The sequence below is a fragment of the Amblyomma mixtum genome, chromosome 3 (genome assembly GCF_055824585.1).
Source record: "Amblyomma mixtum isolate Tamu chromosome 3, ASM5582458v1, whole genome shotgun sequence".
NCBI lineage: Eukaryota > Metazoa > Arthropoda > Arachnida > Ixodida > Ixodidae > Amblyomma > Amblyomma mixtum.
In genome coordinates, this window is record NC_143014.1 from 110,097,326 (window position 1) to 110,111,033 (window position 13,708).

General features: G+C 42.2%; 1 protein-coding gene across 1 annotated transcript in view; it reads left to right on the forward strand.

Moving 5' to 3' along the window:
• Nucleotides 1–13,708, forward strand: part of LOC149351358 (short transient receptor potential channel 4-associated protein-like) — a 55,324-nt gene that overhangs the window by 29,076 nt on the left and 12,540 nt on the right. Inside the window, exons 14-21 of the mRNA XM_089580710.1 lie at nt 1,922–1,980; nt 5,466–5,518; nt 5,889–5,916; nt 7,162–7,254; nt 8,541–8,631; nt 9,618–9,758; nt 10,080–10,194; nt 12,721–12,830. Coding sequence (XP_089436836.1) covers nt 1,922–1,980; nt 5,466–5,518; nt 5,889–5,916; nt 7,162–7,254; nt 8,541–8,631; nt 9,618–9,758; nt 10,080–10,194; nt 12,721–12,830 — 690 coding nt within the window. The remainder of the gene's footprint in view (nt 1–1,921; nt 1,981–5,465; nt 5,519–5,888; nt 5,917–7,161; nt 7,255–8,540; nt 8,632–9,617; nt 9,759–10,079; nt 10,195–12,720; nt 12,831–13,708) is intronic.

Here is a 13,708-nt window from a genome sequence, read left to right on the forward strand (position 1 = left end):
CTGGAATTTAAACGCATGAAGCTCCTGCTATGAAAAGAGATTTCTATGTTGGAAGGCTTCCTGCGACATTGCCGACTGATGCAGCAATCTACATTGCTAGTTACAAGAAATTGCTTATGCATTACACAGACTCTGTGCGCTTGTGCTATGAATTATTGCTGTGTGCTTGGCAGACCTGTCAGAGTAGTTTAGAAAGTTCCAATCAGTGAAAGCCATTCATGTTCCACATTTACTTTTGTCCTGATCACTTGAGTACATATGAATCTTGTTTCATTGTTTTAGTCATGGCATTCAGGCTAGTTTTTGGGAGAGGGAGATAATCACAGCAGTGGTCAAGGTTGTTGCTGGCAGTCTTTACTGCTTTTTTTTTTTTTTTCATTGTGTTCATGATCATCTTGAGTTGGTGGAAGCAGGCATAGGAGATTGAGCAATTAATGAGTCATTGCAGCAGAGCAGAATAGTAGCTTCATTCGTGGAGTTTTTACTACAAGCAGTCTTTACATGTTATCTCAGGTACCAGACAGTGTGCAGTCATAAATACCGGATATATCTTTATAGGTTTCGTTATGTTTACTTTTTCTGTGTACAGTACAACCCTATTACAATGAACATTGCTTTAAAGAAAATTCCATCACAACGAAGTATTCCTGATTCCCCGCCAGCAAACCATATTAGGCAACGGAATTATTTTCCGACAACAAATAATTTTTGTGATGAGATTCCACTTCAATGAAGTTTTTGCGAACAACCAGTGGATTTTTTTTTTTCTACATCCGAATAATGTGGCTTTTATTTTTCGTTTCACTGAAAACTTCCACTGAAGTCAGTTTTGCGCTGTGAATGGTGCTGCTTACATTCCCTGTGAAATAAGAATTAATGTGCAGACGTGAGCGTGAAGGTGCAGTTTGGTGCATGACTGCCCGCAATGTTTTTGCCGACGGCTCAGGCTGCATTTGCCACCTGAGGCGGGTAGTGTGAGGTGGAATTCAACTGTTCCACTTCTTTGTTCGTTTCACTGTCGAAGGCATAACAGAAATGAGTTGTGCGTTCATTTTAGTGTGAAGTTACTGTGTCTACCTTAACAGGTAAACACAGTTGGAGCTTAATTCAAGGGCGATTTCACTGCGGCTTCAGTGCAGAGCACTTTAGGCCAAGCGACACCAAGCAAGCGGTGCAGAACAATCCGCAGTCGCCCGGCATGTTGGCAGGTGGCACGTTTTTGCGAGATACGCGCAGCCGATGTGGATGCACTCTAGTCTTGATTTTGCGCTGCAGGCAAGCATTGTGATAACATTACTTTTTTACCTTCTTTCTGGTGCACCCACATGCACTGCTGCATAACTGGCGATTCTAGGCAAGGCATCAACAAAGCAGCATGTAGCAAGTATGTTTGCACCATGTGTCGCGAAATTTCTTCAAAGAATCGGAGCAGTGGCATTTCTGCCGCATATGCCAAGCATCAATTTTGAGGTTCATGTGGCCCCTATTTAACGTATTGACGTGGGCACATGTGAGTGTCTCGTCAACGCTAAAAGCATGCATGCTCTCTGTACGCAGTCTCACAGGACGAAAATGAGCACTTTTATAACGTACCCAGAAAAAAAAAAAATTTGTACTTTGTATTGTGATAGCCACTGTAGTGGGTGCATTATTACGTGAATACGTTTATTGCTCTGAGAGTTCAGATTTCTGAAGTATCACCAAAATCGTGCCATGGCGCTGATTTTGAAACAACGAAATACCATCATTTGCAGATTTTTGAAAATTAACATTGTTCATGAACTATCCAGTCCAATCTACAGTGCTCTGGCCTAATTTCATGACAACAAAGTTTCGCTTCAAAATTTTTCATTGGTCCCGTAAATTTCGCTGTTGCGGGATTTCACTGTACTGTTGGTCAGGCATGTTGCTCTGTGTGCAGGAAGTTGCCCTCAAGATCCAGGTGCTGAGGCTGGTGCACAGCTTCTGTGAGCATGCAGAGTGAGTGCATCCATGTGTGACAGTACTGCGCCCCGCAGTACAAATCCATGCAGAAATGTGCCGAATGAAGTGTATACTACCAGTTTCATTTAGTTCGTTGATTTCTGCGATGGCTTTCTGGGGGAATTTTTTATTGCACCCAGTGTTTTGTTGTTTGTCATCATTATTTAATTAAAGGAATTAAAATTGCATTTTCATTCTGGTTAAGCTATGAAATCTACTGGAGAACTAGTAAATCAGGTTAATTTTATTTTAGCTTTATATTTGGTGTACGTCAAGTCCTCTGAGTGTCAGTTTTTCTATTATTGCAGTGTGCAGCTTTCTTGCCAAATGTGTTCTGTGGAACTGGTATTGGAGATTTGTCTGATATACTTTGCCCTTTCTGGAAACTCAGAACCATGGGCCATTCTATTGTCTGGGTATTATGCAGTGCATGTATTGCAGTGCGTGTATTGTACTGGTCACTAAATAGAATGTTGCTGTGGTTGATGCAAGCTTATCTATGTGCCTGTTTGCCATGAATGTTAACTATAAGACGCTAGAAAACATGTTTAAGAATAAGCATGGAGTGAATGAACGTGGAAATGCAGTTAATCTCCAGAGCCACTGGCTAGTAATGTTTTGGCAATGCTCTTAAAGGCCTGTATTGATAGTGCACCACCTTCTAATCAGAGAGACCAGTCTTACCAAAAACAGAGCTTTTGTAAGCTGGAAAAGACCAAAAAAGAAAGAAATATAGGTGTCGGCAGTTTTGCAGATAAACTGTGTGCATCGACACAGATTTTTGGGTGTGGATACCTAGAAAGTAGGCTACAGTGTGGGGAAATTTTTAAATTTAATTTTCTCAGCCATAACTCTGTTTTTGCTGCTGGAAAAACGTCAGCATGCGTGGAAAGAGTTGGAGAGGCCATTTTCACTGAGAACTGAGAACAATAATTGCATGAAGTTGTCCTCAGTTCTCTTTAAGGCCGTGGCTGCAGGAAGCATGAGGCACCTGACCACTGAGGCAGTGCTCTTTTTAGCAGCCTTAGGGTGTCTAAGCTAAGCAGAAATGGGGCAGACAGAGAATCTAGGGCAATAAGAGCCCATGCCACCCTCTTCCTTGCTTCTTCAATATCGGGGGTTTTCTGCAGCATCACCTTTGAATTATTCAAAAGTGCTTTCGTAAAATACTGATACAGTACAACCTCATTAATTTGACCACCGTCATTTTGGAAATCCGGATAATTTGAACTGCCAGCATGATCCCTGGGCCAATGCCCGTGTAAGTCTGTGGTGTCGGACGCTCATCGATTTAAACGCTACAGGTCCCATGCGATTAATTAGAACGGGCTTCCGAGGGAAGGCCGCGTCCAGGTGTGACTGCCACTTTGGTCACACCGGAGCAGCGGTCTGAGCTTTGCACCAGCCCACAGCAACAGCAGGTTGGCCAGCCAGCATCGGCCAGCTGACCTAACCAAGCTGAGCACCATTTCGGACACTGACTGGATTGTCACTGATGCCCCCCCCTCCCCCACCTTTAGAGCTGTTTCCTTCGCTTCCATCTATGTGGTTCCGTTCTTCAAGTGCACCATCACATGCCATGTGTCCCAAATAGCATATCGTGTGTTGTTCCACCAGAGAACAAAGAGCGTTGATATGCTAGAAAATTGCGTTGCGGAAAAAGACATGCGGCAGCACCACATGATGAATTTGGGGCAGCTGTGCACCTTCAATTGGTTCACTGCTTTCATGTGCTGCATATTTTGATGGGCAAGCACTGTCGAAATAGGATGAGTGCAGTGTGCTTAGTTCTGACCAGGTACACAAGTGCTAAGTGCCATTCATTCACATGTCACCCACTCAGTCCAAGTGAAACTGCCATGCAGTGCAGCTTGAGAAGTGCAAGCCAATTTCAGGCATTCAAGAGCATTCATGCATTTGCCAAGTGGTGTGGCTGCTATGTATTGAGATGCCATGAGCACTTGGTAGGAAAAAACTTGAAATGTGCAATACGTAGTGCACACTGTGGTGGTGCCATCTATTGATAAATATTAATAGGCACCTAATTTTGGTGGCATGTTTTTTCTCTACAATGTTGCAGAAGACACTATTATGCATGAATCACCATGTGGTATTCGCCTACGACGGCTGAATGATTTGTAATCAAATTTTTGTGTCATGCTGTTTCGGTTTCAACAACTGAAAGATAACTGTACGTGTGAGACATGGAAAAACTGCTATGTAATTGCTGCTGCTTCATTTTAATTCACTACAGTGCTGAAGCCAGCCTTCCTCAAGGGCCGGAATGACAACGAATGTGGAAGCAGCGATTAGGTCGAGTTTTTTCTGCCTCACGTGACCTATAACCACAGTTTGACGTCACAGTCGTTGTTCAGCTGTTGAAACTGAAACCTACTAGAAATAACACTAGAAATAAATTCCATTACAAATTATTTAGCACCTGTCGGAGGATACCACGTGCTAATCTGTGTATAATTAATGCCTTATGCATCATTACAAAGAAGAAAACACTCACATAAAAGGACAACATAATTGGAGGAAGTAACCAGGGGCTGTTATTTGCAATTTTCTCGGCAACAAAGTAATCTTTTTTGCACAGAAAAATTGATAGTTTAATCTTTGGAGGGTGATTTGCCAGTCGAGGGTAACCTTTTGCTTCCCTAATTGTTCTTTCTTTGGTGTCCCCAGAAGCCCTCCAGAAAATATTTTCAATACGCCAGCACATAATACCTCCAGTTAGCCATCCGTTTTTTTTTTCTTTAGCTTTTTATATGATAGCTAGTTTTAGTCGTGTGGTTGAACATTTGCCCATTGTTTGCTTAAGGGTGCTTACAATCCTTGTGCACCTGCAAAACCTTTTGGTTTTTGAAGAGCAGTGAATGCCTAAATGTGCCTAGCTTCAGTTCAGCGTTGCTGTCGCCTGGGTAGATACTAAGTATGCTCTGGATAATATGAATGCTAGATAAATGGGTTCAGTTATGCTTCTTAGCGTTTGCGTTGCTGCTTTCCTTGTAGCATGCTCCTTCATTGCACAGCGGAACACAGATTAAAAAAAGCTGTTAGCAACCTGTAGCTGTGGGATGCTGGAGAATGGGGTACTTCTGCACAATTCCATTCCCTAGAGGGCACAGCTTTCTGTGTGGCAATATTGGCTGAGGTATACCTCAATATCTGAAGAAAACTGACAGGGTGTGAGAAACAGAAAGGTGCAGTAACTGTCTCACTTTTTTTGGGCATTTCAACCATGCCATGTGTTGGAAGAGATTAGAGGGAATTGAAGAAAGAGAGAAAGGGGCATTTCACAGATGTCACTTGTTGCACTGATCGCTGGCTTCCTAGGATTTATTCCACATTATGTTGTTGATGGATGACAGGAACAGAACTTTTTTTTTTTCCAGAATATTGCTTTTATTCTTCAGCATTATTCGTAAAGCGGTCACCATGGTGCATGATGTTATTTCGTTCACTTTATTCACTTACAGGTACAAGCATGTCATGCTGTCATGGAGTGAATACAGTGAGCTAAAAAGAAATGGTAAGTTGCAAGCATGGTTAGTCAAGTGTCTTTTTGTTTGTTTTTTTTAGTACTTTTAGAAAGCAGGTTAAGTGTTCATGCGAGCTGCTTTTGTGAGGGGTCGAAAGGTTTCAATATTTTGTTCCAGCGGACAGTGCTAATATTCAAGTTGACTCACTGCTTTGAGTGGCAGAAGTTATGCCTTGTTTCCCCACGTAACAGTTGTGCCATTGTATCATGGCAGAGTGTAGAAAATATATGCTCTTTGTGCGGCTTGTGTGAACTTCAATGAGTGTAGCAAGAGCACATTTGTTGTTATTTTTGTTTGATCTCTGGTTGTTAGCTGTGTAAAGTTCCCCAGTTGACTAAATTTGTGTGAACATTCTTTCAGAGCAAGCTCGATCCGTCGAAAGTCCAAGGTTAGTGATATTTTCAGCGTAAACATTTTTCTGCTGCATAAATTTACTTTTATTATTATTATTATTATTATTATTATTATCGTCCTGTACGTCAGTGGTAAATACAATATAGCTTTTGTGAAGTAGAAATTTGTGGGAATGGATGATTATTCAAATTATTTGACATGACAATTGAAGAGTTTGCTATTGACTTCTTTTCGACCAGCGTTCAGGCACTTTACCATGTCGAATTATTTGATGCTTCCAGATGTTAAAGAATGATCTATACTGCAGTGAACATTGCACTTTCCATACGAGTCATTGCTGTTAAACTTTTAATTTATTCTTCCTTTTTATGTACTTGACTATGAAAGTAGGGATGGTTAAAGTACATTAGCTGTTTGATCAGAAATTATTCCTCAAATACCACTATTCGCTTTGATTTCGCTTCGACCCTAAATTCACTGTTCACTCATGCATAGAAATTTGGTGAACTGTCTCTTTTTTTTTTTAATTTGCTGTATTTAGCTAGAGTATTTGTCCTCTGCTATGGACAAACTGTACTTGTTTGTCCACATAAAAAAAAATATATTATTTTGTAAGTGCACAATGTGTTGGTTATAAAAGGAAATATGGTGAACTTTCTTTTTGGTCTACCTTTGCATCATGCATGCAAGATTGAGAAGAAAAAGAACAGTGGTACTTGTTTAAACCGTTAGGGCCCAAACTTTGCATTGTCTTTCAAGTTGCTGAAAACTTGGGCAATTATTTACCATGCACAAAGAAACATAAAAATGATGTCAGAAAAAGATTAGCTTTATTTGCAACTGCACAGTAAAGAGTTTATTAGTTCTCCTTACTCTCACATTCGCAAGCCATTGCTAGCTTAGGTAGATGCAGTATGCAGCGTCTTTTTTTCTCCTCTGAAGTGATTGACTGTGCAATGTCCTGCGGTAATGTCATTCATCGCTCGTGTTTTTGCGTCAGCTGGCCTCATTCAGTGCATATTTTTAATTAAAAGAATTGAGAGTAGCTGTCATGTTTTTTATGGCATGCAGTAAGGGCCTTGTCTTCACACAGACTGCAACAGAAAGATGAGAGCTTGCATAGTATGCAAGGAAAAACAATATTTCAGCTGTTGCTGTTGAGCAGTGCAGGGCATTAAAGGGTTAGTGTGTTTCTGCTGTCATTTGGGCCAAGATGGAAAATAATAATCAGCTGATGAGTCTGAAGAATTGTCGAATATTAATGGAACATTCTCTGCAGCCTTGACCGCAGCCTGATGTGCACTGGCAGCAAGGGCCTCCTCACCAAAATAGTCGAGGTACTCAAGAAGGAAGCGGGAAGCTCCACTTTTAGGTGGGCATCTTGAGTTGATTGGTTTTTGTGTGTATGACCACAGCCATCTTGCATAACGTTATTTAGCTCTAGATACATGTGTGCATGCTTAAGAGAGAGGGCATAGTAGTAGCGCTAAGAAACAGGGACGAGGGTAGAAGAAGAGAACACACCCTCGTCCCTGTTTTGTAGCGCTACTACTATGCCCTCGAATTCCAAACACCAACTAGCCCAGCTTTCTGCCTTAAGTGCATGCTTATACTCCGTTTCATACATCATGTGCAACGCTGTGAAGGCTACGGAAGTAGTCCGAAAAAAAAATAAAGAGGTGTACCACTCCGCGCTGTTCTGTGTCCGTGTGGTCTAACGCGTCGCTCCGGAGAGTCCACAGACAGTGGGGGTGCGTGGGTTCAAATCCCGCATGGTGAAACTTTTTTTTTTCTCGCACATTTTTTTTTTCATCGTAAGTTGCATTTCGCATGACTTGAATGAGAAAACTCGTTTTGTTCACAATCGCTTGAATATTATGCCGTGTTCTGAAATGAACAGCATGCATCTGTTCATTTGATGCATACCGTGTTACTGTGAGCTGTCCGAAATTCGTTTTCAATAAACTCGCACTGGCTTTTGGTCAGCAGTGGTGGTTTTCTTCCCGATTCTGCAGCATTGTGACTATACTTTTTAGATGCAAGCGAAAGGTTTGTGAGAAAGATGACGTTCATTCGTCGGGTTTAATTAGCACAGTGGTGAGTGCTCCGCCATGGCCCAATTAACAAGTGGCCGTCTGCAACTTTCGATTTTGCTGTTGCCGAGGAGCCCACTCATTTGTGGGCCTCTTAAAGGTGCAGTGAAGAGGAATCTGAACTCGTCTTTTTGCCGCAGGAACTCGATCTACACGTTCTGAGCATTCTTAGAAACCTCGACTTATTGCCCTGTGTGGCCGATTTCCCTAATTAAATCGGATTAACGTCCAGCTTTCACCTTTTTTTTTTTAATTCTCCTCTTACGGTGGGCAGAGTCGACCAACGCGAGGGGTGCCTTTCAACCGTTATATATAATGCCTATTTTCTATATTTGATACAATTATGCTGTGCTACAGCTGGTATGCTAGTAAAGATTTGTTGGCCTTACACATCATCAGTCGTGGCAGCAATCGGAAACCTTTCCAGCTTCATTCTAGTTATTTTCTTCTGTATGTGTGCTTGGTAATGGTGAGCCATTTGCTGCTGTTTTGTGTCACTGAAGTTTTGACCACAAGGATCGGCTCACAGTGCATGAGTTTGGTTTGTGTGCCTCCCTTTGTGCAGGTTCTGGCTTTCGCGTGCCATTGAAAGCTATCTGCGTGGGTGCACAAGTAGTGCTGATCAAGACTTTCTCCTCTCTAGGGGCCTACTGCAGGTATGTGCAGTGTAGTTGCTGGAGGAAGGTGGACAAGATCTTGTGTCCAAATGTGCTAAACCCATCGCCCATTTGTGAACACTGTAGCTAATCGATTTTTTTGGACTTCAGTCATTCAGACTTCACCGAAGATACGTAACGCACATCATAGGGTTGTGTACATATTGACGACCAGTATCTCTGACCCTGTTTTGAGGGAGGGGGAGTTCTCTCTTTGCCTTTGTGACGATTGCCAGGGAAATGGACTCATTTCTCACCTCGCACAGTGCACGTCAAGCAGTGAGGGGCATGCATTACGGTTCACTTGCGCAGAATTAGTTCGAAATGTGGTTCGAGATACAACCAGTGACTGCATTGTGTGTTTTGGTATCAGTGGCATGGTGCAGCATGGACAAGTGCAATGCGGATGTCACGAAAGATCTCTCTGGTTCAAATACAAGCTAATATTGTTATATCAATTGCACGCAGATCATGGGGAGTGGCAAAGTTTGGTATTTTTCAAGCTGGTTATTCTCAGCAGCCTTTTTTTTTTTCAAGTTCATGCATTTTTGGACTGTTAGATTATTTGGACCATCTTTGGGTCCCAACGAACTGATACAACCAGTGACTGCATTGTGTGTTTTGGTATCAGTGGCATGGTGCAGCATGGACAAGTGCAATGCGGATGTCACGAAAGATCTCTCTGGTTCAAATACAAGCTAATATTGTTATATCAATTGCACGCAGATCATGGGGAGTGGCAAAGTTTGGTATTTTTCAAGCTGGTTATTCTCAGCAGCCTTTTTTTTTTTCAAGTTCATGCATTTTTGGACTGTTAGATTATTTGGACCATCTTTGGGTCCCAACGAACTGAGTCCAACAAACTTGTTTGGCAACTGTATTTTGAGGCTCATTGGTGTCACTACTGTGCAGTGTTTATGATATGTTTCCTTTTATTGTTGAGGGCTCGCCAAAACCTGCTGTTCTTTGTTGTGCTCTCCTTATAGCTTGTTGCTGGAAACCTAGTCAACTGCAATGTTCGCCAGAAGGAAGTGCTTCAGAGCAGTTTTGATCTTCTGGGCGAGTTGGTGAAGTTCAATCTCAGAGCATTCCGGCAGCTCGACAAAATTCTCAGCACGGATACAAAGGTAAAAGGTCTAAAAGTGTTTTTTTTTTTTTTGTAAGTTACAGTAGAATCCTGCTACAGTGAAGTCGCATGCAGTAGAAGCACGCGTAAAGTAAAGTGAAACTGTGGTCCCATTCGGCCTTCCATAGACGACTGTGCTTTTTCATTTTTAGTTGACACAGCTTTATAAAGAAACAGTTAAAAGAGCATTTGGCTGTGGCGACGTACTTGAAAAGGTTTGCTTACTTTTTTTTTTTTTTTTAGAATTTTTCTCTGGATGATGTCAGGATGAATTGGTTTTTCTTTTGGTTCATCTCTCATTTTCGCTTTTTATTGCATGTAGAAACGAAAGCTTCTTCAACTGGTCAATGGCTACTTGGTGGACTCCAACATGTTTGTCCGCAGCCTGGTTCTTTCTCAGGAGCACCTGTCTGTCTCAGACGACTATGAAGCCAGAGGTGAACTTCTCATTTTTTTAAACTTTGCAGCTTTTGGTACCAAGGTCAGTTTTGTGAACTCAGTTTATTCGTCCAAGATTGCAAGAGGTCAGGTTGGTGGACATTGCAGCCAGACAGCGCAGAAGACTTGCACCATGATGGACAGGCTTTAGAGGTGTTAGATTTGCATGGGTAAGCACATGCTCTTGACACGCCTTTGGTAACGTGTCTTCGAAGCGTTACACTGTGCTTCACTATGTAGCAAACGTGATACACAAATTGGGCTGTCTTGCTCTGCCTGCTGAGGCTGGGAATTGTTTGTTGAGCCCGGGAGATAGTACCTCTTGTTCTTGGTGGTGTTTGATTTTTTTTTTTGCCTTTTGCAATTTGTATTGCCTGTTGTGTGTTTGCTATAAACTGGCACTAGCAAAATTGATGGTTTCATATTTCAGGTCCCATATTGCAGCTGACCATATAGAGTTGCACTGTAGTGAAACATTCCACTACAGGGAATTTGCTTATTATGTCATAGTACATAACAAGTGGACCTGCCGCATTGCATTTAACTGCATACCGTATAAATGTGTGTAAGGGCTGCACTTTTTTTTTTCCAGATTTGAGGGCCAATTTTCGGAGTGCGGCCCGGGCCATATACTCAGTGTGTGAAAACAAAAGTTTTAAGGGGGGAGGAAGCTGGTCTTAGAAGAAACATTTTTCTTAATGGAATCCCAATAATGGAATCTTCAAGAAACACCTATTTTTGCATGCTGATTCCAAATAAGTGATTTAATTTTACGTAAAACAAGTCTTCTGCACTTATATAAAATGTTATGCAACTTTTTGTCGAGAGCATTCAATTTTGCTGCAGGACACGTGCTAGGACGCATGCCATTGGCTTGTTTTGACATCAAACTATGCAGTAACGGCAAAATTATTATCCTGCCTGTCATAGAAGTTGAGTTACAGGGTTTTGAATTTTCCACTTCACAGACAGGAAGAAATTGATGATTTCAAACTCCTATAACTCACCTTTTATGATAGGCAGGATGATAATTTTACCCTTATTGCATAGCTTGATGTCAAGAGAAACCAATGACTTGCAATCTGACAAGTTCCCTGCAGTAGATTTTCTTTCAAACCCATGGCAAAAGTTACCGAACATATTGCATAAGTGCACAAGGACTTGTTGTACATAAAATAAATTACACATTTGGAATCAGCACGCAAAAATGCATGTTCCCTGAAGATTTCATAGTTGTGACTTCATTAACAAAAATTTATTTCTAAGATCCTCTTCCCCCCTTAAGTAAAAACACGCCAATTAGGGAATGAGCGGCATTTATTCTATGTTCAGTCTTCACTCTCGGAGTTTTCAGACTCTGAGCTGGGGCTGTGCTCTGGTGCATGCTCATCCCACAAGAAGTCACGCATGTCTGTTGTCAATGTGTAGCCTCTGTTCCGCACTTCTATCACATAGCAGAGCAGCTCTTCTTCCACTTCGGGAAACTTGCATGGCTTGCCTCGGAAAGCGCACTTTTTGCAGCTTGCGTTTCTCAATGCATCCTTTTGGTTGCACCATCGTCGGACGCACTTCTTGGCCACGTCGAATTTCCTGCCCGCCTCATGTTTGCCATGTTCAAGAGCAAACTCCCAGCTGTGTAGCTATATTAAGGTGCTTGCCCATTGTGCTAAAACTGCAACGGTCTGCGGCAGCACGTGAAAGCCACAACTTCGGTGAACTAATACACTGCCACATCTCCCGTGCCTTCGACAGGCACAAAAAGCTGGAGCTGGTAATACTGATGCCAATATGGATAGCAGGAGCTTGCGGCGGAGGAAAAAGTTGATGATGATGAGGACCTGCGGCCTCGAGCGCCATCCATGGGCGACACCCGAAGCTCTTGCGCGCGTGCATGGCCTCCGCGGTCAAGTGCACCGTTGCTTGCAGCCGGAGCTAGCCCCGGAGGCCATGGCACATGCATTTCGAAGGCTATTCCCGCGTGGGTCGTAAAATTTTGGGTGTGGCCCTTACACAGATCCTTTTTTTTTTAATATTTCTTTCGTGAAAACAAGGTGGCCCGTACATGGGTGTGACCCTTACATGGGTGTGGCGCTTACGTGCTTTTATTTGGTACTCTGTTCGCCTGCTTGCTAAAGCAACGGAAGCGCATGTGAAGGAGCCCTAAAACATTTGTGTTTCTTTTTTTCATTGTGATCTTGTGATGCCCATTCAAAAATATTATCTCTGTACCTTGCTGATGTGCCATGTTTCACATCCATTGGGAGTCGATTCACCTGTAATTGGAAGACTCATTTTTCAGAAAATGAAAGAAAGGCTGTTGCCAGTCTTTCCGATTAGTGTTTCTTTAAAGAGTGTCCTGCTGGAATGGCGCTGTTTCTTTTAGCATGTTTTTATCAGCCGGCATGACAGGGAGTGCAGAAGAATAGAGGCCTTTGCCTTCCTGTTACTTTTGTAATACGTAAAGCATTGTGGCCTCTTTGTGGTGGTGTATGCTGACTGCTGTTCTCCTCTTTCTCTTTTATCAGAGTATGCTGAAAGGAGCAGCTACGTGCTGAGCCATATTGGTGATCAACGAAACCGTATTCGCTACCTGAAGAAGCTTGTCTCACTTGTGTCCATCTCCAACCTCACACAGGTTGGTTAGCATGGCTGTTCCTTTGTAATAATCCTGAAAATTTTCGTATGCTTACACTATTTCAACTGTTCTTTGACCAGGCATAAGCATGTTCCGAGCAAATGCAAAGTCTTGAGTTACTAACATGCAAGCAATGCAAGAAGTGTATCATACCTAATGTTTGGGCTTGTGGCAATATTCAATAATTTCAAATGGTCGGTCAAATGGTAAATAAAGTATTCAGTATTCGATCTGACGTGACCGGTATTAGAGTGTAATACACTTATATATCACTTATAGTTATTAATTCTTTAGGTTTATCAATTCTTCCATTGCCTTGATGTAAAAATACACCTAATATAACGATGAAATTATCAGCAAAGTAACGGATACAATGATAGGATTCTGGCCACTCAGAAGGTGTCTGCACCAATATTTGTGTGAAAGTTTGATTAAAAATACAGTACTTTGAAGCTAATGATATGAAAACTCTCCAAACTGACTGGTATGTGGCAAAATCGATGAGTGGGCGTTGCGTATGGAAGCAAGCGCTATCATCATCACAATCACTGGAGGGAGAAGGGAAGAGCTTGCATGGCCGCTGCCAAGCAACCTATCTCACACAAACGTAGTTTCCGCCATTACTGCCCTTTTGTGCATTAGTGAACTGGGTAAAAATGGTGCCGATTAAGCGCAAGGCTATACCTCTGAACCCACCCCCAATTTTGTCCTTTGCAATTTGCTTTTTTTTTTTTTAAGCTTTTCTTAGCACATTAATCCGTTTCATGCAGAACGCAGCATTGACCTTGGCAGCACGCCAAGATGCTGTGCGCTGAGCTAACATCACAGCAGGCTTATCTTTTGATGGGAGGTCTGGTGGGGGTGGCTCATTCAGCGAA